General features: G+C 42.5%; 2 protein-coding genes across 2 annotated transcripts; both read left to right on the forward strand.

The window, feature by feature from the left end:
• The first annotated feature begins 10,482 nt into the window (after positions 1 to 10,482).
• LOC141766810 (uncharacterized) lies at positions 10,483 to 14,993 on the forward strand. The gene is made up of 2 exons (XM_074633972.1): positions 10,483 to 12,064; positions 12,802 to 14,993. The coding sequence occupies exons 1-2, from the start codon at positions 12,057 to 12,059 to the stop codon at positions 14,075 to 14,077; spliced, it is 1,284 nt and encodes a 427-aa protein (XP_074490073.1). The 5' UTR covers positions 10,483 to 12,056; the 3' UTR covers positions 14,078 to 14,993.
• Positions 14,994 to 15,652: 659 nt separating this feature from the next.
• LOC141766811 (uncharacterized) lies at positions 15,653 to 26,301 on the forward strand. The gene is made up of 5 exons (XM_074633973.1): positions 15,653 to 16,728; positions 17,533 to 19,121; positions 19,889 to 21,478; positions 22,289 to 23,878; positions 24,692 to 26,301. The coding sequence occupies exons 4-5, from the start codon at positions 23,871 to 23,873 to the stop codon at positions 25,989 to 25,991; spliced, it is 1,308 nt and encodes a 435-aa protein (XP_074490074.1). The 5' UTR covers positions 15,653 to 16,728; positions 17,533 to 19,121; positions 19,889 to 21,478; positions 22,289 to 23,870; the 3' UTR covers positions 25,992 to 26,301.
• The last annotated feature ends 1,068 nt before the right edge of the window (positions 26,302 to 27,369 follow it).

Here is a 27,369-nt window from a genome sequence, read left to right on the forward strand (position 1 = left end):
TCCAGATTTTAAGAATTATTCTGAGCAGCAGTGTGATCACTGAGCAGTAGGATGAACTCTAAATGTGTTTTTTAATGACTCTTGGAGCTATGCTGACATGAAAAACATGGCTATATGAAATCTTTGAAAAGATGCCTGCATTTCTAAATCATATTTTCTTCTCACTTTAGTGTTTTCATAGATAATGGAGCCAATGAACAGCAGACTGCAGACATTCAGTCACAGCCTGCTGTCCCACTGTCTCCCACACTGAGAGATGGTGAGAGTTACCATGTCTTCATCAGCTACAGCAGCACTGACTACCAGTGGACCCACTCCCTCATCAACCAGCTGGAGTCCTGCGGGCTGCAGGTCTGCTACCACGAGCGTGACTTCACTCCCGGCCGCACCGTGTTGGAGAACATGTCCGACTGCATCCAGGAGAGCCAGAAGGTCCTGCTGGTTCTCAGCCCAGAGTTTGTGAGGAGCCGCTGGTGTCTCCTGGAGGCCAACATGTCTTTGTTCAGAGACTGCCTGGAGAGGAAACCCATCGTCCCAGTGCTGCTGGAGCCAGGAGTCTCTGTTCCTCTCCACCTCTGCCACCTCACCTACCTGGAGGCCAACGACCCCGACTTTAAGAATAAGCTGCTCAAGGTGCTCTGCACCGCCAACCAGGAGCTGCAAGGGTCCACTGTGGTGCCCTACCAGCCTCCCTCTATCTACAACGGGAAGGCCCTGCAGCCTCTGATTGCTGTCAATGATGAGGGATTCCATACATGGGATTGTGGTCAGTTCAGTGACATGGAGGTTCCAGACCAACTACGCCTGATCATTGAGGACCACGAGAAGTACAGACAGGCTGTGAGGATGATCAACAGTGTCTCTCAAAATAAAGTGTGGTTGCGCCCACTCTGGGTTAGGGTACTGATCTACCTCATAGGTTTAGCACTTGTTTTATTCTTCGCATCCTTTTACACATTTGCAACAGTTAGGTTCTCTACTATCCACCCTTTGCCCCGATCGGACAAAACATACCAGATTGTAGCATGGGTGTTCACTATTTCTGGTTTCTACAGTGTTCCATTGGGGTTATTAATTCACATTATTCTCTGGAAGAATGATGATGAGAAGTACATATTGAGGGAAATGCAGAAAGCTACAGGCCAGGCGAACACAATCCTCTGTGAGGAGAAGGTGTTAATGGGCTGTCTCCGGTCCAATTCAAAACAAATCTATCTGGTGTATGTTTCTCTGGACGGTTGCAAACATGAGTTTGCAGAGACATTTTCGGAGCAGGTTTGTGCTGAGGACATGTTTCAAAGAGCTCTGCTCTACTTCTCATCAGGTTACGCCTGCTGCCTTGCTAAAAAACACTTTCCCTTTGCCCAGCCCAGCTCCACTGGCCACCTGGAGGGAGGGGTGTGTTTCTGCCAGTATGTCTCCCAGCAGCTGAGCACAGATCAATGGGCATAGCAGTGTCCACATGTTTGTCTTTACTATTTGATAAAACAAATCCCCCAGTCAACATGTAATGTCCGGACTAAAACGAGCCACTGAGAGCCGTTAAAGGCACAGTAACCTCCTTCATGTTAGAAGCCCCTCAGACATCAGAACGGAGGCTGTCGCTTTAACAAACCAGAGAGAGGAGAACAGTGAGGATGTTTTTCAGTTTCTGATTCCTGAGTTTACTTTCATTTCTTGCTGATCCACACGGTGCGATCACTCTTTATTACATTTGCTTGAACTGACTGTATCATGAACAGGTATGGATGTATGATGCTGTGTACTGTATGTTGTCCTCTTAGTGGGGTTATAGTTTTCACTCTTAAGAAGAGCAGTAGGATTCTGTTGTTGTTGTGTTTTAGAAAAATAAATGAAAGTATGGAAGCTTACATGTCATCAAGCTGTTTTTTCTTTATGAATCTATTTGACTGATGAACATTTTCTGTCTGTTATGTACACTTTTCAAGTATTTTGTATATTTGGAGCAGCACTGAGTTGCTTGAATTATTCTTTTTAGATTTAGGATATTGTTATACCTGAAATCAACTGAAAATCTTTGCCATCTAGGCTTCATTTTACAGTATATTGTGCAATTTGTAATCAGCATTGTAGTAATATGACTCATGTTCAGCACAAACCTAAACTTGTTGGGGAATCATTTGATCTGTGTTATATGTGGGAGTGTCAGGGTGACTTTGAGAAGCGTTTATTTTCTAACATGTATAATGTGCTTATAAATAAATCTCTGATTTGACTTTTCCCAGATTTTAAGAATTATTCTGAGCAGCAGTGTGATCACTGAGCAGTAGGATGAACTCTAAATGTGCTTTTTAATGACTCTTGGAGCTATGCTGACATGAAAAACATGGCTTTATGAAATCTTTGAAAAGATGCCTGCATTTCTAAATCATATTTTCTTCTCACTTTAGTGTTTTCTTTTTTTTTTTTGATACTTTGTTTTTATTGCTTTTCCATGACAGAAAGACAACACACACATAGAACAATATAACAAAACAAAAAACATGAAAGGATATAGATTGCCCTGTCTCTACAAAGTTTTCTTATTACTATGACATATTCAATGGTTAATTTCCTCATCCTGTCGTTGACATGTAAACATTGTCCATTTCTCCCACTTCTCTCGACATTGCTCCTCTTGTGTTCTTATCCTATGGGTTAACAGTTCCATATCATATATTTCATTCACAATTTTCAGCCATTCATCTTGCGTAGGTGGTTCTGCCTTACACCATCTCTTCGTAATGGCCTTCTTACAGGCCGCCAACAACACTTTCAACAGGTATCTGTCTTCTCTTAACACAGTATTTCCAGTCATATTGCCGAAATATAGTACCAAACATGACTTGGGTATATCATAGCCCAAAATGTTGCAGATAACCTTATGAACATTTCCCCAAAATTGTGCAACTTCAGGACAAAGCCAAAATATATGTGAATGGTCTACATTCATGGCCCCACATCTTCTCCAGCAAGGTTGTGCTACAGACACGTATTTATTTGTAATTTGGGGTGTTATAAAAAATCTAATTACATTCTTCCAACAGTGTTCTCTCCATGTACGTGAAGATGTTGTGGACTGTTGTGTTCTCCAGATATGTAACCATTCATCTTCTGTGATAGTGACACCTAATTCTTTTTCCCATTTCAGCTTTACATACGATGTTGTATTTCCCCTTCTCTCCATTAGGCACTGATATAATGTAGATATTATCCTATATTTTTTTGAATTATAAACTCCAATTATGGTTCTTACTATCCCATTTTTATCTAAATTGACATTGTGCTTTATGTCTCTGTCATAAAAGTCCCTTAATTGCAGATATCTAAAATGGTCCTGGTTGCTCAATGAATAGTTTTGTTTCAGTTCCTGAAAACTCATAACATTCCCATCTTTTATTACTGTACATAATGCTGTTACACCAATTGGAATCCATTGTTTGAATCTCTGGTCAAGAGTGCCAGGGATAAAATTTCTGTCATAGGCTATCCATCGAAGTAATCTGAGCTCCTTCTCTAATCCATATTTCCGTACCAATTTAAACCAAAATTCTAATGTAAATCGAGTAATAGTATCTACCTGGTCAAGTAAATCCTTTGCTACATCTCTGTCCCCAATAAGGCTCTGAATTTCTCTTCCTTGTACATATCTCTCTAAATTTTTCCATTTTGCTTCATAATCCTTGGCACACCAATAGATTATTGGTCTAATTTGTGCTGCATTGAAATATTCCCTAAGGTTTGGCAACGCCATACCCCCTTTATGTTTCCCAATCTGTAATGTCTCAAATCGGACTCTTGGCCTTTGACCATTCCATATAAATCTTGAAATAACTTTATCCCAGGTTCTAAATTGTTTCTCAGGGATTTCAATTGGTAATGACTGAAATAAGTAGAGGAGTCGTGGGAGTATATTCATTTTGATGGTATCTATTCGTGAACTGAAGTCCAGTGGGAGGACAGCCCACCTCTCAATATCATTCCTAATGTCCTGATCCACTTTGATATAGTTGGGTTTATATAATTTCTCAGTTCCTCGTGTTAATGTAATGCCGAGATAAGTCATTTTTTTAGAACTCCAATTCAAGTTATATTTATGCCGTATAGTTTCGGATGGGTAATAATTAATTGTTAAAATCTGTGTTTTTGCTAAATTTAATTTGTATCCAGAGTAGAAGCCGAATACCTCAAGTTGATTGGTTAATATAGGGAGGCATGTGTCAGGGTCCTCTAAATAACAGATCACATCATCCGCAAAGAGCCCAATGATGTGTTCTTCATTTCCAACCTTTATCCCTTTAAGGTCTCTATTCTGCCTAATTGCTTGTGCAAGGGGTTCTATAAAAATTGCGAATAAAGTTGGAGAAAGACAACATCCCTGCCTGGTGGACCGTTCTAGTACTATACTATCAGTCAGACTGCCATTTATTTTTATCCTTGCCGTCGGATTTTGGTAAAGAGTTTTAATACATCGAATGGCCTTATCATTTAGTCCAAATTTCTCAAGTACCTGATACAGAAATGCCCAGTTTACACTGTCAAATGCCTTTTCTGCATCAAGACTTATTAAGACTGCACTAATATTTTTGTCTTTGACATGTTCAATGATGTGTAGGGTTCTTCTTATGTTATCTTGGGTTTGGCGCCCTTTAATAAAGCCTGTCTGATCTTCATCTATAATGTCATTCATGAAATGTTCATATCTTTTTGCAATAATTGAGGTGTAGAGTTTATAATCTATGTTTAATACTGATATGGGTCTGTAACCAGAGCAGGTCTCACTGTTCTTCCCCTTAGGAATCACTGATATAACAGCTTCCTTCCAGGATGGTGGGAGTTCACCATGTTCAAGTGTATAATTGAAAGAGGACTCGAGTAGTGGTATAAGTTGTTCACTGAATGTTTTATACCACTCAGTTGGTAGGCCGTCACTGCCAGGGGACTTATTTGTTTTTAGTCTGCTCATGGCTTTCTTGATTTCTGTTCTTGTAATGGGTGAAGTCAAAAGGTCATTCTGATCCTCCCCAATTGATGGTAAGTCCAGTGTCTCTAGAAAAGCTCTCATTTGGTCAATGTTAGCAGACGGGGGCTGGCTATACAAACTCCCATAGTAGTTCCTAAAGATAATTTCAATCTCTTTTGGTTCATAGGCCATCTGATTTGTTAGGGTATCCCTTATCTTATGAATTGACCTATCCACCTGTTGTTTTTTCAGTCTTTTTGCTAACAATTTGGTTGCTCTAGGCCCCACCTCATAGTAGGATTGTTTTAGAAATCTTGTTTTCTTTTCTATCTCTGTGGTTAATAATGTATCTATATTATCCCTGATCTCTTTAATTTTTGGTAGTAGTGTGGAGTCTCGTGTAGATTTATGTTGTTGTTCAATTTCCAGCAGTTTTTCCTTTTCCCTCTTAAAGGCTTCTTCTCTAGCTTTTTTGATAGATGCTGTCCTGGCAATAAGCTTCCCTCTCATGACTGCTTTAAGAGCGTCCCACAAAATAGCAGGGTTAACCTCTCCATTATCATTTTCATTTTCATATGTTATAATCTCTTGTTTGATCTCCTCGACAATTGATTTATTATTTAATAATCCTACATTTAATCTCCATAATGTTTTTTTCTCCTGTGATTTTAATTTTACTTTGAGATAAATTGAACAGTGATCTGATACGTCCGCTCCTTCAATTTCACATTCTCCTACTCTGTGTAGATCTTTTTTATTCATGAAAAAATAATCAATTCTAGCATAGCTTTTGTTAGGTGCTGAAAAATGTGTATAGTCCCTTTTAGAGGGGTGCAGTTCTCTCCAAATATCCACTATACCAAATTCTTTAAATTTTGTCTTGATCATTTTTGTAACATGGTTGGCATTTTTCTTATTGTTTGTTGTATCTAGCTTACTATTCATCACGATATTAAAGTCACCCCCACAAATTAATATTCCTTCCATTTCCAAAATAATGTTATCAAACAGGTTTTTAAAGAAATGCTTTTCACTGTTTGGTGGGGCATAAACATTGACCAATGTCACTTCTTCGTTTTCCAGTTTTCCTTTCACAATAATATATCTGCCCTCCTTATCACTAATTTCTTTAGAACATTCAAATTTCACAGAGTTAGGGATGAGAATGGCCACGCCTCTTCTACAACCATGTTGAAATGAACTATAGAATGTATTTGTATAGCCAAACCTCTTAAGCTTCTCATTTTCCTGCCTAGACAAATGTGTCTCCTGTAAGTATATAATCTGTGCTTTGTCTTTCCTTAATTTGGTCATTACTTTCCGACGTTTAACTGGGTTATTCAGACCATTCACATTCAACGACAATATCTTAATATTATGCTCTATCATTTCTATTTATGGAGTCATGTTGCAATCCAAACCCAAACATAAAAAAAATAACATACATAAAAAAAATATATGAACTTATGAACGTCAACTGAACACAGAACTTTGTGACTTCAAAAGCAAAGGATGTACTCTGCCATCCCTTGAGTTCCCTGTTGGTGGGAGGAGGGTAACATACCTCATTACTGAGGGGGCCCTCCCTAGTAGTGGGAAAAAATCCACAAACTGGTATTCCACGTATACTAGAAGTGTCCAACATTCAGCGCATACAACACTCCCTCCATCGGTTTCACAAACTTATTGAATTAAGTCATAAGACTTTTATAATATGTGGCCCAGAGTTCGCATTTTTCTTCAAGTAATGTAGACCATAACAAAAGGAAATAAAAGAAAGAAAAACAACTAGTTGTTATCTTTATCCTTGTAACTGAAATTATTAAGAGGCACAATCTTAAAATGTCTATTGTGTTAATAAGGGCTGTAGAGCCCAGTTCAAGCTGAAAGTAATGTTCGAGTTTAATTGGTAATAATAAAAATAATAATAATAATAATATTCGTAATAACTTAAATTATACCTTTATCTCAATAGGTGCCTCTTTCAAAACAAGATGTATTCCCAGACTCTGTCATAGAGGAATCTTAGTTCGATTCTGTCATGTTTATAATTGTTTGAACCACACTTATCTCTTTAGTCTCTCTGTTTTAACTTTGTGGGCTTCGCATGTACTCCGTGAGCCTCTCTCTCGCACGCTGCGCTGCACCGCCAGTTGCGTTGGTACGTTTCCATGGCAACAGCTCGTTCAGACGCTCCTCTATGATCCTCCCGGTGTTCATCCTCGCTGTCACCGTCACCTTGACTCCACGTTGATTCAGATCCCGGGCTGCATCTTCTGCACTCTCATAGATCCGCAGTCCGGAGTCCCAGTGCACTCGTATCTTCGTGTAGGGCGTCTGGTACCGGATCCCCTTCTCCTTCAGTGCTGCTTTAACTGGCCCGTATGCCTTGCGTCTTTCCATGATGTCCGCTGCGTAGTCGTTGTCAAAGTAAAGTCGTTTGTCGTCAAGTTCAATTCTCTGCTGCCAGGCTTTCTGAATGATCAGCTCTTTAATGTGAAACTGTAGAAAGTTGACTAGTATTGATCTCGGAGTGGCGGTCGCCGCCGGCTTCGGGACCGGAGCCCTGGGAGCCCGCTGAATCTGGAGCTCAGCTCCCTCGGGTAGTGCGAGGTGACTTTTAAACAACTCACTCACAAACTCAGCAACTGATCTCCCCTCTTTATCTTCAGGTACTCCATAAATACGGAGGTCATTTCTCCTGGAACGGCTCTCCAGGTCCACTAGTTTGTCCCGCATGCCCGTGTTCTGTTTCACCACCGTCAGCAGCGCGTCTTTCATCTCCAGGCAGGCTGATTCCAGGTCTGCGCCTCCGCAATGTTAGCATTCTGACTCTGTAGCTCACGCATAACTCCGTCTTTAAACTCTGTAAAATCTTCTTTCATATTTTTCTTGACGTCGTTTTTGAATTCACCAAGGTCCAGTCTCATATCTTGTTTAAAGTCTTTCAGCTCTTTGGAGAGTACTGCTGTCAGGCCCTGTAGTAGCGCATTGTGGCTAGCTGTTGTGTTAGCTTCTTCTGCCGTTGCCTCTTCGTCGTCGCCGTCGTCATTCTGGTCAGCGAACTCGGCCACACAGTTTTCTTGTGTTTTATTCATTTTTTTGTCAGTCTTATGCCTCCTCTGCGATTTCCCTCCTTTCATCCTTGAGTTAAAATGGTTTTAATGCTATTTTATATTGATAGAAGGTACTTTTAGAAACCGACTTTGAGGAGCTCACCACTACACGTCCATCTTGTTGTAGCGCCACCGGAAGTCGTCCACTTTAGTGTTTTCATAGATAATGGAGCCAATGAACTGCAGACTGTAGACATTCCTCTACAGCCTGTTGTCCCACTGTCTCCGTCTATTTGTGTTCCTCCCACACTGAGAGATGGTGAGAGTTACCATGTCTTCATCAGCTACAGCAGCACTGACTACCAGTGGACCCACTCCCTCATCAACCAGCTGGAGTCCTGAGCGTGACTTCACTCCCGGCCGCACCGTGTTGGAGAACATGTCCGACTGCATCCAGGAGAGCCAGAAGGTCCTGCTGGTTCTCAGCCCAGAGTTTGTGAGGAGCCGCTGGTGTCTTCTGGAGGCCAACATGTCTTTGTTCAGAGACTGTCTGGAGAGGAAACCCATCGTCCCAGTGCTGCTGGAGCCAGGAGTCTCTGTTCCTCTCCACCTCTGCCACCTCACCTACCTGGAGGCCAACGACCCCGACTTTAAGAATAAGCTGCTCAAGGTGCTCTGCACCGCCAACCAGGAGCTGCAAGGGTCCACTGTGGTGCCCTACCAGCCTCCCTCTATCTACAACGGGAAGGCCCTGCAGCCTCTGATTGCTGTCAATAAGGAGGGACTCAAAAAATGGCAATGTGGTCACTTCAGTGACATGGACGTGCCAGACCAACTGCGCTTGATCATTGAGGACAAACACAAGTACAGACAGGCTGTGAGGATGATCAACAGTGTCTCTCAAGATATAATGTTCTCCCTCTGGCGTAGAGCACTGACGCCTGTTATCGGTTTTATATTTCTCTCAATCTTGATAATAAGTTGTTTTAAACTAGATTCATCAAAGGTTATGAAGACAAATCTTCCGGCGCTAATTGCTGTTTGTGTCATCTGTGTTCCATTGTGTTTGTTTATGGAGATTGCTCTCTGGAAAAATGATGAATTGACGTACATATTGAGGGAATTGCAGAACGTTATAGGCCAGGCGAACATAATCCTCTGTGAGGAGAAGGTGTTAATGGGATTTTTGTCTAATTCAAAAATCCATCTGGTGTATGTTTCTCTGGACGGTTGCAAAAATGAGTTTGCACAGACATTTTCTGAGCAGGTTTGTGCTGAGGACATGTTTCAAAGAGCTCTGCTCTACTTCTCATCAGGTTACGCCTGCTGCCTTGCTAAAAAACACTTTCCCTTTGCCCAGCCCAGCTCCACTGGCCACCTGAAGGGAGGGGTGTGTTTCTGCCAGTATGTCTCCCAGCAGCTGAGCACAGATCAATGGGAATAACAGTGTCCACATGTTTGTCTTTACTATTTGATTAAACAAATCCCCCAGTCAACATGTAATGTCCGGACTAAAACGAGCCACTGAGAGCCATTAAAGGCACAGTAACCTCCTTCATGTTAGAAGCCCCCCAGACATCAGAACGGAGGCTGTCGCTTTAACAAACCAGAGAGAGGAGAACAGTGAGGATGTTTCGCAATTTCTGCTTCCTGAGTTTACTTTCATTTCTTGCTGATCCACACGCTGCGATCACTCTTTATTACATTTGCTTGAACTGACTGCATCATGAACAGGTATGGATGTACGATGCTGTGTACTGTATGTTGTCCTCTTAGTGGGATTATAGTTTTCACTCTTAAAAAGAGCAGTAGGATTCTGTTGTTGTTGTGTTTTAGAAAAATCAATGAAAGTATGAAAGCTTACATGTCATCAAGCTGTTTTTTCTTCATGAATCTACTTTACTGATGAACATTTTCTGTCTGTTATGTACACTTTTCAAGTTTTTTTATACATCATAGATCTTTCTCAATAACTTTGTACTTTTGGTTATTTGATTACTTCTTTATACACAAATAGGATGCGTATTGTATATTTGGAGCAGCACTGAGTTGCTTGAATTATTCTTTAAAGATTTAGGATATTGTTATACCTGAAATCAACTGAAAATCTTTGCCCTCTAGGCTTCATTTTACAGTATATTGTGCCATTTGTAATCAGCATTGTAGTAACATGACTCATGTTCAGCACAAACCTAAACTTGTTCGGGAATCATTTGATCTGTGTTATATGTGGGAGTGTCAGGGTGACTTTGAGAAGCGTTTATTTTCTAACATGTATAATGTGCTTATAAATAAATCTCTGATTTGACTTTATCCAGATTTTAAGAATTATTCTGAGCAGCAGTGTGATCACTGAGCAGTAGGATGAACTTTAAATGTGTTTTTTAATGACTCTTGGAGCTATGCTGACATGAAAAACATGGCTATAAGAAATCTTTGAAAAAGATGCCTGCATTTCTAAATCATATTTTCTTCTCACTTTAGTGTTTTCATAGATAATGGAGCCAATGAACAGCAGACTGCAGACATTCAGTCACAGCCTGCTGTCCCACTGTCTCCCTCTATTTGTGTTCCTCCCACACTGAGAGATGGTGAGAGTTACCATGTCTTCATCAGCTACAGCAGCACTGACTACCAGTGGACCCACTCCCTCATCAACCAGCTGGAGTCCTGCGGCCTGCAGGTCTGCTACCACGAGCGTGACTTCACTCCCGGCCGCACCGTGTTGGAGAACATGTCCGACTGCATCCAGGAGAGCCAGAAGGTCCTGCTGGTTCTCAGCCCAGAGTTTGTGAGGAGCCGCTGGTGTCTCCTGGAGGCCAACATGTCTTTGTTCAGAGACTGCCTGGAGAGGAAACCCATCGTCCCAGTGCTGCTGGAGCCAGGAGTCTCTGTTCCTCTCCACCTCTGCCACCTCACCTACCTGGAGGCCAACGACCCCGACTTTAAGAATAAGCTGCTCAAGGTGCTCTGCACCGCCAACCAGGAGCTGCAAGGGTCCACTGTGGTGCCCTACCAGCCTCCCTCTATCTACAACGGGAAGGCCCTGCAGCCTCTGATTGCTGTCAATAAGGAAGGACTCAATAAATGGGATTGTGGTCAGTTCAGTGACATGGACGTGCCAGACCAACTGCGCTTGATCATTGAGGACAAACAGAAGTACAGACAGGCTGTGAGGATGATCAACAGTGTCTCTCAAAATAAAGTGCGCCCATTGTGGTGTAGGAGACTGTATTATTTTGCTTTATATACAATAACGGTCATCTCTGTGATATTTCTAACTTTATACGGGATAGGTATGTTAATAGTTAGCCAATTGAAAGGTGAGAACACGCAACTTTGGGTGCCATTTATTGTTGGTCTCTGTATTGTAGTGTTTTCTGTTATAAAGGTTACTCGCTGGGAAAATAATCAGTTGAAGAACATAGTGAGGAAAATGCAGAAAGCTACAGGCCAGGCAAACACAATCCTCTGTGAGGAGAAGGTGTTAATGGGCTGTTGGTCTAATTCAGAAATCTATCTGGTGTATGTTTCTCTGGACGGTTGCAAACATGAGTTTGCAGAGACATTTTCTGAGCAGGTTTGTGTTGAGGACATGTTTCAAAGAGATCTGCTCCGCTTCTCATCAGGTTACGCCTGCTGCCTTGCTAAAAAACACTTTCCCTTTGCCCAGCCCAGCTCCACTGGCCACCTGGAGGGAGGGGTGTGTTTCTGCCAGTATGTCTCCCAGCAGCAGAGCACATCAATGGTCATAAAAGTGTCCACATGTTTGTCTTCACTATTTGATTAAAGGAATCCCCCAGTCAACATGTAATGTCCGGACTAAAACGAGCCACTGAGAGCCGTTAAAGGCACAGTAACCTCCTTCATGTTAGAAGCCCCTCAGACATCAGAACGGAGGCTGTCGCTTTAACAAACCAGAGAGAGGAGAACAGTGAGGATGTTTTTCAGTTTCTGATTCCTGAGTTTACTTTCATTTCTTGCTGATCCACACGGTGCGATCACTCTTTATTACATTTGCTTGAACTGACTGTATCATGAACAGGTATGAATGTACGATGCTGTGTACTGTATGTTGTCCTCTTAGTGGGATTATAGTTTTCACTCTTAAAAAGAGCAGTAGGATTCTGCTGTTGTTGTGTTTTTAGTATGAAAGCTTACATGTCATCAAGCTGTTTTTTCTTTATGAATCTATTTGACTGATGAACATTTTCTGTCTGTTATGTACACTTTTCAAGTATTTTTTATACGTCATGGATATTTCTCAATAACTTTGTACTTCTGGTTATTTGATTACTTCTTTATACACAAATAGGATGCGTATTGTATATTTGGAGCAGCACTGAGTTGCTTGAATTATTCTTTTTAGATTTAGGATATTGTTATACCTGAAATCAACTGAAACTCTTTGCCCTCTAGGCTTCATTTTACAGTATATTGTGCCATTTGTAATCAGCATTGTAGTAACATGACTCATGTTCAGCACAAATCTAAACTTGTTCGGGAATCGTTTGATCTGTGTTATATGTGGGAGTGTCAGGGTGACTTTGAGAAGCGTTTATTTTCTAACATGTATAATGTGCTTATAAATAAATCTCTGATTTGACTTTTCCCAGATTTTAAGAATTATTCTGAGCAGCAGTGTGATCACTGAGCAGTAGGATGAACTTTAAATGTGCTTTTTAATGACTCTTGGAGCTATGCTGACATAAAAAACATGGCTATATGAAATCTTTGAAAAAGATATCTGCATTTCTAAATCATATTTTCTTCTCACTTTAGTGTTTTCATAGATAATGGAGCCAATGAACAGCAGACTGCAGACATTCAGTCACAGCCTGCTGTCCCACTGTCTCCCTCTATTTGTGTTCCTCCCACACTGAGAGATGGTGAGAGTTACCATGTCTTCATCAGCTACAGCAGCACTGACTACCAGTGGACCCACTCCCTCATCAACCAGCTGGAGTCCTGCGGCCTGCAGGTCTGCTACCACGAGCGTGACTTCACTCCCGGCCGCACCGTGTTGGAGAACATGTCCGACTGCATCCAGGAGAGCCAGAAGGTCCTGCTGGTTCTCAGCCCAGAGTTTGTGAGGAGCCGCTGGTGTCTCCTGGAGGCCAACATGTCTTTGTTCAGAGACTGCCTGGAGAGGAAACCCATCGTCCCAGTGCTGCTGGAGCCAGGAGTCTCTGTTCCTCTCCACCTCTGCCACCTCACCTACCTGGAGGCCAACGACCCCGACTTTAAGAATAAGCTGCTCAAGGTGCTCTGCACCGCCAACCAGGAGCTGCAAGGGTCCACTGTGGTGCCCTACCAGCCTCCCTCTATCTACAACGGGAAGGCCCTGCAGCCTCTGATTGCTGTCAATAAGGAGGGACTCAAAAAATGGCAATGTGGTCAGTACAGTGATATGGACGTGCCAGACCAACTGCGCCTGATCATTGAGGACAAACAGAAGTACAGACAGGCTGTGAGGATGATCAACCGTGTCTCTCAAAATAAAGTGCTCTCCCTCTGGCATAGAGCACTGGTGCCTGTTATCGCTGGAATATTGATCGTACTTATGATGGCTCTATTAGTATATGCTATAATTTCGTTGCCTGAAGATTTATCAAAAGGCAAGAACACAAATCTTTGGCCACTCTTTATTGTTTGTCTCTGCTGTGTTTTTTTGAGTTGCATTATTGAGATTAGTTTCTGGGAAAATGATCAATTGAAGTACATATTGAAGGAAATGCAGAAAGCTGTAGGTCAGGCGAACACAATCCTCTGTGAGGAGAAGGTGTTAATGGGCTGTTGGTCCAATTCAAAACAAATCTATCTGGTGTATGTTTCTCTGGACGGTTGCAAACATGAGTTTACAGAGACATTTTCTGAGCAGGTTTGTGCTGAGGACATGTTTCAAAGAGATCTGCTCTACTTCTCATCAGGTTACGCCTGCTGCCTTGCTAAAAAACACTTTCCCTTTGCCCAGCCCAGCTCCACTGGCCACCTGGAGGGAGGGGTGTGTTTCTGCCAGTATGTCTCCCAGCAGCTGAGCACAGATCAATGGGAATAACAGTGTCCACATGTTTGTCTTTACTATTTGATAAAACAAATCCCCCAGTCAACATGTAATGTCTGGACTAAAACGAGCCACTGAGAGCTGTTAAAGGCACAGTAACCTCCTTCATGTTAGAAGCCCCTCAGACATCAGAACGGAGGCTGTCGCTTTAACAAACCAGAGAGAGGAGAACAGTGAGGATGTTTTCCAGTTTCTGCTTCCTGAGTTTACTTTCAGTTCTTGCTGATCCACACGGTGCGATCACTCTTTAATACATTTGCTTGAACTGACTGTATCATGAACAGGTATGGATGTACGATGCTGTGTACTGTATGTTGTCCTCTTAGTGGGGTTATAGTTTTCACTCTTAAAAAGAGCAGTAGGATTCTGTTGTTGTTGTGTTTTAGAAAAATAAATGAAAGTATGAAAGCTTAAACGTCATCGAGCTGTTTTTTCTTTATGAATCTACTTTACTGATGAACATTTTCTGTCTGTTATGTACACTTTTCAAGTTTTTTTATACATCATGGATCTTTCTCAATAACTTTGTACTTTATCTTATTTGATTACTTCTTTATACACAAATAGGATGCGTATTGTATATTTGGAGCAGCACTGAGTTGCTTGAATTATTCTTTTTAGATTTAGGATATTGTTATACCTGAAATCAACTGAAAATCTTTGCTGTCTAGGCTTCATCTTACAGTATATTGTGCCATTTGTAATCAGCCTTTAGTAAAAAAGACTCATGTTCAGCACAAATTTAACTTGTTCGGGAATCATTTGATCTGTGTTATATGTGGGAATGTCAGCGGACTTTGAGAAGCGTTTATCTGTTTTGAAATGATTGACTGTATTTGTAGTAGTAGCAGTCTTTTCACATTTCCAGCGTTTATTTTCTAACATGTATAATGTGCTTATAAATAAATCTGATTTTACTTTTCCCAGATTTTTAAGAATTATTCTGAGCAGCAGTGTGATCACTGAGCAGTAGGATGACCTCTAAATGTGCTTTTTAATGACTCTTGGAGCTATGCTGACATGAAAAACATGGCTATATGAAATCTTTGAAAAAGATACCTGCATTTCTAAATCATATTTTCTTCTCACTTTAGTGTTTTCATAGATAATGGAGCCAATGAACAGCAGACTGCAGACATTCAGTCACAGCCTGCTGTCCCACTGTCTCCGTCTATTTGTGTTCCTCCCACACTGAGAGATGGTGAGAGTTACCATGTCTTCATCAGCTACAGCAGCACTGACTACCAGTGGACCCACTCCCTCATCAACCAGCTGGAGTCCTGCGGCCTGCAGGTCTGCTACCACGAGCGTGACTTCACTCCCGGCCGCACCGTGTTGGAGAACATGTCCGACTGCATCCAGGAGAGCCAGAAGGTCCTGCTGGTTCTCAGCCCAGAGTTTGTGAGGAGCCGCTGGTGTCTCCTGGAGGACAACATGTCTTTGTTCAGAGACTGCCTGGAGAGGAAACCCATCGTCCCAGTGCTGCTGGAGCCAGGAGTCTCTGTTCCTCTCCACCTCTGCCACCTCACCTACCTGGAGGCCAACGACCCTGACTTTAAGAATAAGCTGCTCAAGGTGCTCTGCACCGCCAACCAGGAGCTGCAAGGGTCCACTGTGGTGCCCTACCAGCCTCCCTCTATCTACAACGGGAAGGCCCTGCAGCCTCTGATTGCTGTCAATAAGGAGGGACTCAAAAAATGGCAATGTGGTCAGTACAGTGACATGGACGTGCCAGACCAACTGCGCCTGATCATTGAGGACAAACAGAAGTACAGACAGGCTGTGAGGATGATCAACCGTGTCTCTCAAAATATAATGTTCTCCCTCTGGCGTAGAGCACTGATGCCTGTTATCGGTTTTATATTTCTCTCAATCATGATAATAAGTTGTTTTAAACTAGATTCATCAAAGGTTATGAAGACAAATCTTCCGGCGCTATTTGATGTTTGTGTCATCTGTGTTCCATTGTGTTTGTTTATGGAGATTGGTCTCTGGAAAAATGATCAATTGACGTACATATTGAGGGAATTGCAGAAAGTTATAGGCCAGGCGAACATAATCCTCTGTGAGGAGAAGGTGTTAATGGGCTGTCTCCGGTCCAATTAAAAACAAATCTATCTGGTGTATGTTTCTCTGGACGGTTGCAAACATGAGTTTGCAGAGACATTTTCGGAGCAGGTTTGTGCTGAGGACATGTTTCAAAGAGCTCTGCTCTTCTTCTCATCAGGTTACGCCTGCTGCCTTGCTAAAAAACACTTTCCCTTTGCCCAGCCCAGCTCCACTGGCCACCTGGAGGGAGGGGTGTGTTTCTGCCAGTATGTCTCCCAGCAGCTGAGCACAGATCAATGGGCATAACAGTGTCCACATGTTTGTCTTTACTATTTGATAAAACAAATCCCCCAGTCAACATGTAATGTCCGGACTAAAACGAGCCACCGAGAGCCGTTAAAGGCACAGTAACCTCCTTCATGTTAGAAGCCCCCCAGACATCAGAACGGAGGCTGTCGCTTTAACAAACCAGAGAGAGGAGAACAGTGAGGATGTTTTGCATTTTCTGCTTCCTGAGTTTACTTTCATTTCTTGCTGATCCACACGGTGCGATCACTCTTTATTACATTTGCTTGAACTGACTGTATCATGAACAGGTATGGATGTACGATGCTGTGTACTGTATGTTGTCCTCTTAGTGGGATTATAGTTTTCACTCTTAAGAAGAGCAGTAGGATTCTGTTGTTGTTGTTGTGTTTTTAGTATGAAAGCTTACATGTCATCGAGCTGTTTTTTCTTCATGAATCTACTTTACTGATGAACATTTTCTGTCTGTTATGTACACTTTTCAAGTATTTTTTATACAACATGGATCTTTCTCAATAACTTTGTACTTCTGGTTATTTGATTACTTCTTTATACACAAATAGGATGCGTATTGTATATTTGGAGCAGCACTGAGTTGCTTGAATTATTCTTTTTAGATTTAGGATATTGTTATACCTGAAATCAACTGAAAATCTTTGCTGTCTAGGATTCATTTTACAGTATATTGTGCTATTTGTAATCAGCATTGTAGTAACATGACTCATGTTTACAACAAATCTAAACTTGTTCGGGAATCATTTGATCTGTGTTATATGTGGGAGTGTCAGGGTGACTTTGAGAAGCGTTTATCTGTTTTGAAATGATTGACTGTATTTGTAGTAGTAGCAGTCTCTTCACATTTTCAGCGTTTATTTTCTAACATGTATAATGTGCTTAGAAATAAATCTTTGATTTTACTTTTCCCAGATTTTAAAGAATTATTCTGAGCAGCAGTGTGATCACTGAGCAGTAGGATGAACTTTAAATGTGCTTTTTAATGACTCTTGGAGCTATGCTGACATGAAAAACATGGCTTTATGAAATCTTTGAAAAAGATACCTGCATTTCTAAATCATATTTTCTTCTCACTTTAGTGTTTTCATAGATAATGGAGCCAATGAACAGCAGACTGCAGACATTCAGTCACAGCCTGCTGTCCCACTGTCTCCCTCTATTTGTGTTCCTCCCACACTGAGAGATGGTGAGAGTTACCATGTCTTCATCAGCTACAGCAGCACTGACTACCAGTGGACCCACTCCCTCATCAACCAGCTGGAGTCATGCGGCCTGCAGGTCTGCTACCACGAGCGTGACTTCACTCCCGGCCGCACCGTGTTGGAGAACATGTCCGACTGCATCCAGGAGAGCCAGAAGGTCCTGCTGGTTCTCAGCCCAGAGTTTGTGAGGAGCCGCTGGTGTCTCCTGGAGGCCAACATGTCTTTGTTCAGAGACTGCCTGGAGAGGAAACCCATCGTCCCAGTGCTGCTGGAGCCAGGAGTCTCTGTTCCTCTCCACCTCTGCCACCTCACCTACCTGGAGGTCAACGACCCCGACTTTAAGAATAAGCTGCTCAAAGTGCTCTGCACCGCCAACCAGGAGCTGCAAGGGTCCACTGTGGTGCCCTACCAGCCTCCCTCTATCTACAACGGGAAGGCCCTGCAGCCTCTGATTGCTGTCAATGATGAGGGATTCCATACATGGGATTGTGGTCAGTTCAGTGACATGGAGGTTCCAGACCAACTACGCCTGATCATTGAGGACCACGAGAAGTACAGACAGGCTGTGAGGATGATCAACAGTGTCTCTCAAGATAAAGTGCGGTGGCGCCCACTCTGGGTTAGGGTACTGATCTACCTCATAGGTTTAGCACTTGTTTTATTCTTTGCATTCCTTTCCACAGCTCTAACAGGTACATTCTGTACTACCCACCGTGTGACCCCACCGGACAACCCATACCAGATTGAGCATGGGTGTTCACTATTTCTGGTTTCTACAGTGTTCCATTGGGGTTGTTAATTCACATTATTCTCTGGAAGAAGGACGATGAGAAGTACATTTTGAGGGAAATGCAGAAAGCTGTAGGCCAGGCGAACACAATCCTCTGTGAGGAGAAGGTGTTAATGGGCTGTCGCCGGTCCAATTCAAAACAAATCTATCTGGTGTATGTTTCTCTGGACGGTTGCAAACATGAGTTTGCAGAGACATTTTCTGAGCAGGTTTGTGCTGAGGACATGTTTCAAAGAGCTCTGCTCTTCTTCTCATCAGGTTACGCCTGCTGCCTTGCTAAAAAACACTTTCCCTTTGCCCAGCCCAGCTCCACTGGCCACCTGGAGGGAGGGGTGTGTTTCTGCCAGTATGTCTCCCAGCAGCTGAGCACAGATCAATGGGCATAGAAGTGTCCACATGTTTGTCTTTACTATTTGATAAAAGAAATCCCCCAGTCAACATGTAATGTCCGGACTAAAACGAGCCAATGAGAGCCATTAAAGGCACAGTAACCTCCTTCATGTTAGAAGCCCCTCAGACATCAGAACGGAGGCTGTCACTTTAACAAACCAGAGAGAGGAGAACAGTGAGGATGTTTCGCAATTTCTGATTCCTGAGTTTACTTTCAGTTCCTGCTGATCCACACGGTGCGATCACTCTTTATTACATTTGCTTGAACTGACTGTATCATGAACAGGTATGGATTTACGATGCTGTGTACTGTATGTTGTCCTCTTAGTGGGATTATAGTTCACACTCTTAAAAAGAGCAGTAGGATTCTGTTGTTGTTGTTGTGTTTTTTATTTGTGTTTTAGAAAAATCGATGAAAGTATGAAAGCTTACATGTCATCGAGCTGTTTTTTCTTCATGAATCTACTTTACTGATGAACATTTTCTGTCTGTTATGTACACTTTTCAAGTATTTTTTATACGTCACGGATCTTTCTCAATAACTTTGTACTTCTGGTTATTTGATTACTTCTTTATACACAAATAGGATGCATATTGTATATTTGGAGCAGCACTGAGTTGCTTGAATTATTCTTTTTAGATTTAGGATATTGTTATACCTGAAATCAACTGAAAATCTTTGCCGTCTAGGATTCATTTTACAGTATATTGTGCCATTTGTAATCAGCATTGTAGTAATATGACTCATGTTCAGCACAAATCTAAACTTGTTCGGGAATCATTTGATCTGTGTTATATGTGGGAGTGTCAGGGTGACTTTGAGAAGCGTTTATTTTCTAACATGTATAATGTGCTTATAAATAAATCTCTGATTTTACTTTATCCAGATTTTAAGAATTATTCTGAGCAGCAGTGTGATCACTGAGCAGTAGGATGAACTTTAAATGTGCTTTTTAATGGCTCTTGGAGCTATGCTGACATGAAAAACATGGCTATAAGAAATCTTTGAAAAAGATGCCTGCATTTCTAAATCATATTTTCTTCTCACTTTAGTGTTTTCATAGATAATGGAGCCAATGAACAGCAGACTGCAGACATTCAGTCACAGCCTGCTGTCCCACTGTCTCCCTCTATTTGTGTTCCTCCCACACTGAGAGATGGTGAGAGTTACCATGTCTTCATCAGCTACAGCAGCACTGACTACCAGTGGACCCACTCCCTCATCAACCAGCTGGAGTCCTGCGGCCTGCAGGTCTGCTACCACGAGCGTGACTTCACTCCCGGCCGCACCGTGTTGGAGAACATGTCCGACTGCATCCAGGAGAGCCAGAAGGTCCTGCTGGTTCTCAGCCCAGAGTTTGTGAGGAGCCGCTGGTGTCTCCTGGAGGCCAACATGTCTTTGTTCAGAGACTGCCTGGAGAGGAAACCCATCGTCCCAGTGCTACTGGAGCCAGGAGTCTCTGTTCCTCTCCACCTCTGCCACCTCACCTACCTGGAGGCCAACGACCCCGACTTTAAGAATAAGCTGCTCAAGGTGCTCTGCACCGCCAACCAGGAGCTGCAAGGGTCCACTGTGGTGCCCTACCAGCCTCCCTCTATCTACAACGGGAAGGCCCTGCAGCCTCTGATTGCTGTCAATGATGAGGGACTCCATACATGGGATTGTGGTCAGTTCAGTGACATGGAGGTTCCAGACCAACTACGCCTGATCATTGAGGACCACGAGAAGTACAGACAGGCTGTGAGGATGATCAACAGTGTCTCTCAAAATAAAGTGCGGTGGCGCCCACGCTGGGTTAGGGTACTGATCTACCTTATAGGTTTAGTACTTGTTTTATTCTTGGCATTCTTTTCCACAGGTCCAACAGCTATGTTCTGTACTACCCACCGTGTGACCCCACCGGACAACCCATACCAGATTGCAGCATGGGTGTTCACTATTTCTGGTTTCTACAGTGTTCCATTGGGGTTATTAATTCACATTATTCTCTGGAAGAATGATGATGAAAAGTACATATTGAGGGAAATGCAGAAAGCTGTAGGCCAGGCGAACACAATCCTCTGTGAGGAGAAGGTGTTAATGGGCTGTCGCCGGTCCAATTCAAAACAAATCCATCTGGTGTATGTTTCTCTGGACGGTTGCAAACATGAGTTTGCAGAGACATTTTCTGAGCAGGTTTGTGCTGAGGACATGTTTCAAAGAGCTCTGCTCTTCTTCTCATCAGGTTACGCCTGCTGCCTTGCTAAAAAACACTTTCCCTTTGCCCAACCCAGCTCCACTGGCCACCTGGAGGGAGGGGTGTGTTTCTGCCAGTATGTCTCCCAGCAGCTGAGCACAGATCAATGGGCATAGCAGTGTCCACATGTTTGTCTTTACTATTTGATAAAAGAAATCCCCCAGTCAACATGTAATGTCTGGACTAAAACGAGCCACTGAGAGCCATTAAAGGCACAGTAACCTCCTTCATGTTAGAAGCCCCTCAGACATCAGAACGGAGGCTGTCACTTTAACAAACCAGAGAGAGGAGAACAGTGAGGATGTTTTCCAGTTTCTGCTTCCTGAGTTTACTTTCAGTTCCTGCTGATCCACACGGTGCGATCACTCTTTATTACATTTGCTTGAACTGACTGTATCATGAACAGGTATGGATGTACGATGCTGTGTACTGTATGTTGTCCTCTTAGGGGGATTATAGTTTTCACTCTTAAGAAGAGCAGTAGGATTCTGTTGTTGTTGTGTTTTAGAAAAATCAATGAAAGTATGAAAGCTTACATGTCATAAAGCTGTTTTTTCTTTATGAATCTACTTTACTGATGAACATTTTCTGTCTGTTATGTACACTTTTCAAGTTTTTTTTATACGTCACGGATCTTTCTCAATAACTTTGTACTTTAGCTTATTTGATTACTTCTTTATACACAAATAGGCTGTGTATTGTATATTTGGAGCAGCACTGAGTTGCTTGAATTATTCTTTTTAGGTTTAGGATATTGTTATACCTGAAATCAACTGAAACTCTTTGCCGTCTAAGCTTCATTTCACAGTATATTGTGCCATTTGTAATCAGCTTTTAGTAACATGACTCATGTTTAGAACAAATCGAAACTTGTTCGGGAATCGTTTCATCTGTGTTATATGTGGGAGTGTCAGGGTGACTTTGAGAAGCGTTTATCTGTTTTGAAATGATTGACTTTTGTAGTAGTAGCAGTCTCTTCACATTTTCAGCGTTTATTTTCTAACATGTATAATGTGCTTATAAATAAATCTCTGATTTTACTTTACCCAGATTTTAAGAATTATTCTGAGCAGCAGTGTGATCACTGAGCAGTAGGATGACCTCTAAATGTGCTTTTTAATGACTCCTGGAGCTATGCTGACATAAAAAACATGGCTATATGAAATCTTTGAAAAAGATTTCTGCATTTCTAAATCATATTTTCTTCTCACTTTAGTGTTTTCATAGATAATGGAGCCAATGAACAGCAGACTGTAGATATTCAGTCACAGCCTGCTGTCCCACTGTCTCCCTCTATTTGTGTTCCTCCCACACTGAGAGATGGTGAGAGTTACCATGTCTTCATCAGCTACAGCAGCACTGACTACCAGTGGACCCACTCCCTCATCAACCAGCTGGAGTCATGCGGCCTGCAGGTCTGCTACCACGAGCGTGACTTCACTCCCGGCCGCACCGTGTTGGAGAACATGTCCGACTGCATCCAGGAGAGCCAGAAGGTCCTGCTGGTTCTCAGCCCAGAGTTTGTGAGGAGCCGCTGGTGTCTCCTGGAGGCCAACATGTCTTTGTTCAGAGACTGCCTGGAGAGGAAACCCATCGTCCCAGTGCTGCTGGAGCCAGGAGTCTCTGTTCCTCTCCACCTCTGCCACCTCACCTACCTGGAGGCCAACGACCCCGACTTTAAGAATAAGCTGCTCAAGGTGCTCTGCACCGCCAACCAGGAGCTGCAAGGGTCCACTGTGGTGCCCTACCAGCCTCCCTCTATCTACAACGGGAAGGCCCTGCAGCCTCTGATTGCTGTCAATGATGAGGGACTCCATACATGGGATTGTGGTCAGTTCAGTGACATGGAGGTTCCAGACCAACTACGCCTGATCATTGAGGACCACGAGAAGTACAGACAGGCTGTGAGGATGATCAACAGTGTCTCTCAAAATAAAGTGCGGTGGCGCCCACGCTGGGTTAGGGTACTGATCTACCTTATAGGTTTAGTACTTGTTTTATTCTTGGCATTCTTTTCCACAGGTCCAACAGCTATGTTCTGTACTACCCACCGTCTGCCCCCACCGAACGACACATACCAGATTGCAGCATGGGTGTTCACTATTTCTGGTTTCTACAGTGTTCCATTGGGGTTATTAATTCACATTATTCTCTGGAAGAATGATGATGATAAGTATATATTGAGGGAAATGCAGAAAGCTACAGGCCAGGCGAACATAATCCTCTGTGAGGAGAAGGTGTTAATGGGCTGTCTCCGGTCCAATTCAAAACAAATCCATCTGGTGTATGTTTCTCTGGACGGTTGCAAACATGAGTTTGCAGAGACATTTTCTGAGCAGGTTTGTGCTGAGGACATGTTTCAAAGAGCTCTGCTCTACTTCTCATCAGGTTACGCCTGCTGCCTTGCTAAAAAACACTTTCCCTTTCCCCAACCCAGCTCCACTGGCCACCTGGAGGGAGGGGTGTGTTTCTGCCAGTATGTCTCCCAGCAGCTGAGCACAGATCAATGGGCATAACAGTGTCCACATGTTTGTCTTTACTATTTGATAAAAGAAATCCCCCAGTCAACATGTAATGTCCGGACTAAAACGAGCCACTGAGAGCCGTTAAAGGCACAGTAACCTCCTTCATGTTAGAAGCCCCTCAGACATCAGAACGGAGGCTGTCACTTTAACAAACCAGAGAGAGGAGAACAGTGAGGATGTTTTCCAGTTTCTGCTTCCTGAGTTTACTTTCAGTTCCTGCTGATCCACACGGTGCGATCACTCTTTATTACATTTGCTTGAACTGACTGTATCATGAACAGGTATGGATGTACGATGCTGTGTACTGTATGTTGTCCTCTTAGGGGGATTATAGTTTTCACTCTTAAGAAGAGCAGTAGGATTCTGTTGTTGTTGTGTTTTAGAAAAATCAATGAAAGTATGAAAGCTTACACGTCATCAAGCTGTTTTTTCTTTATGAATCTACTTTACTGATGAACATTTTCTGTCTGTTATGTACACTTTTCAAGTTTTTTTTATACGTCACGGATCTTTCTCAATAACTTTGTACTTTAGCTTATTTGATTACTTCTTTATACACAAATAGGCTGTGTATTGTATATTTGGAGCAGCACTGAGTTGCTTGAATTATTCTTTTTAGGTTTAGGATATTGTTATACCTGAAATCAACTGAAACTCTTTGCCGTCTAAGCTTCATTTCACAGTATATTGTGCCATTTGTAATCAGCTTTTAGTAACATGACTCATGTTTAGAACAAATCGAAACTTGTTCGGGAATCGTTTCATCTGTGTTATATGTGGGAGTGTCAGGGTGACTTTGAGAAGCGTTTATCTGTTTTGAAATGATTGACTGTATTTGTAGTAGTAGCAGTCTCTTCACATTTTCAGCGTTTATTTTCTAACATGTATAATGTGCTTATAAATAAATCTCTGATTTTACTTTACCCAGATTTTAAGAATTATTCTGAGCAGCAGTGTGATCACTGAGCAGTAGGATGACCTCTAAATGTGCTTTTTAATGACTCCTGGAGCTATGCTGACATAAAAAACATGGCTATATGAAATCTTTGAAAAAGATTTCTGCATTTCTAAATCATATTTTCTTCTCACTTTAGTGTTTTCATAGATAATGGAGCCAATGAACAGCAGACTGTAGACATTCAGTCACAGCCTGTTGTCCCACTGTCTCCCTCTATTTGTGTTCCTCCCACACTGAGAGATGGTGAGAGTTACCATGTCTTCATCAGCTACAGCAGCACTGACTACCAGTGGACCCACTCCCTCATCAACCAGCTGGAGTCATGCGGCCTGCAGGTCTGCTACCACGAGCGTGACTTCACTCCCGGCCGCACCGTGTTGGAGAACATGTCCGACTGCATCCAGGAGAGCCAGAAGGTCCTGCTGGTTCTCAGCCCAGAGTTTGTGAGGAGCCGCTGGTGTCTCCTGGAGGCCAACATGTCTTTGTTCAGAGACTGCCTGGAGAGGAAACCCATCGTCCCAGTGCTGCTGGAGCCAGGAGTCTCTGTTCCTCTCCACCTCTGCCACCTCACCTACCTGGAGGCCAACGACCCCGACTTTAAGAATAAGCTGCTCAAGGTGCTCTGCACCGCCAACCAGGAGCTGCAAGGGTCCACTGTGGTGCCCTACCAGCCTCCCTCTATCTACAACGGGAAGGCCCTGCAGCCTCTGATTGCTGTCAATGATGAGGGATTCAATACATGGGATTGTGGTCAGTTCAGTGACATGGAGGTGCCAGACCAACTACGCCTGATCATTGAGGACCACGAGAAGTACAGACAGGCTGTGAGGATGATCAACAGTGTCTCTCAAAATAAAGTGTGGTTGCGCCCACTCTGGGTTAGGGTACTGATCTACCTTATAGGCGTAGCATTTGTTGTACTCTTGTTATTCTTTTACACATTTGCAACAGCTATGTTCGATGCTACCCACCGTCTGCCCCCACCGAACGACACATACCAGATTGCAGCATGGGTGTTCACTATTTCTGGTTTCTACAGTGTTCCATTGGGGTTATTAATTCACATTATTCTCTGGAAGAATGATGATGATAAGTACATATTGAGGGAAATGCAGAAAGCTATAGGCCAGGCGAACACAATCCTCTGTGAGGAGAAGGTGTTAATGGGCTGTCTCCGGTCCAATTCAAAACAAATCCATCTGGTGTATGTTTCTCTGGACGGTTGCAAACATGAGTTTGCAGAGACATTTTCTGAGCAGGTTTGTGCTGAGGACATGTTTCAAAGAGCTCTGCTCTACTTCTCATCAGGTTACGCCTGCTGCCTTGCTAAAAAACACTTTCCCTTTCCCCAGCCCAGCTCCACTGGCCACCTGGAGGGAGGGGTGTGTTTCTGCCAGTATGTCTCCCAGCAGCTGAGCACAGACAAATGGGCATAACAGTAACAATACAGACCTGGAATGGACCTGCAATTTACCAGTAACTCAGTGCTAGCAGTGATACATTTTTTCTGAGTTTTTTTTTCATAATGACACAATTTCATAAAGATTCCTGAGCAATCCATTCCGTGTTTATGGTATATCATTTTCCAAATGTTTTTTCCACATGAAGTAGAGTCACAATACAGATAGGATGAAAGCTTAATTTGCATTTTACCATTTCATACAATTATACTTTAACAACTTTGCGTTTGATCATTTTCATGCTGTTTCAATTGTTAATTACTTCAATAAAATGTATTACATCACAGGCACAGTGTTTGTGTCCTTATGCAATTCATTTAACTGGTGAGGGGAGAAAAATGAGTAGAGTGCCAGGGTGCACCCTGGGTAATCTGCTGAAAATAAACACATTTCTCCTGATCTAGAAGAGATACAACTAGAGTTAAACCCATTCATAATAAGAGTACAAAACATAAACTTAAGTCATGCTTAACTGTTGCATGGATGTATCGTAAATTCCTGTTGCTCACCATTAATAAATAACCAAGTCACTATGAAAATGAGAAAATGTCTTGTTAACAGCGACACCTGTGGCCGTTAAGTCAACGAAAGTCAGCGTCCTGCTGCTCGCTCGCTCTACATAGACATGAACCAGCATCGCTCAAAACAGTGAGGCGACACACGTCACGAGCAACAGGACGCTGACTTTCGTTGACTTAACGGCCACAGGTGTCGCTGTTAACAAGCATTTCTGATTCTTACAAACAGTCCTTTTAATGCTCTGGATATCATATAAAGCACCTTTAATTTCAGACTAATGCTTTTGATCAGCCTCTCTGAAAGCAGACCTGCACCTATTCTCAAAGAAATATGAGAATATGTACAGTTTTGAATGAGAATAAGCTATTCAAATTTAAATAAAAAAATAAAAATGGGCGTCAGATGCAAACATCTACATGTTGCTGCATGACCCAATGGCAATAAGTCTTTCTGTCACATTTAAAAGCTAGAGGCATGGAAGAGAATGATGCACTAAAACCAAAACCACACCACAATAGACAAATTAGGAGAGATTGAACAGACATGTTTAAATTGAACAGAAGCACGCGTTGTATAATCCATATGTACAATGAGTGTAAATAACACATGAAGTGTGTTCATGGTTTGAACTACAAAGCCAGTTCACTTGTCTATCAGGGATTTTAACAGTAACCATTAAGAGAGTTGTGAAAAACAGATTTTTGATACCAAATGATATAAAATTTTAATAACGTTATTAACACAGTTGCCTTTGGGTTCGCTTTCAGCAAGCAAGAATGGAGAGTCCTCATTAAATCCTGTGTTTTTCACACTGTGGCAGAGGCATCATAAATCA

The sequence above is a fragment of the Sebastes fasciatus genome, chromosome 4 (assembly GCF_043250625.1).
Source record: "Sebastes fasciatus isolate fSebFas1 chromosome 4, fSebFas1.pri, whole genome shotgun sequence".
Taxonomy (NCBI): domain Eukaryota; kingdom Metazoa; phylum Chordata; class Actinopteri; order Perciformes; family Sebastidae; genus Sebastes; species Sebastes fasciatus.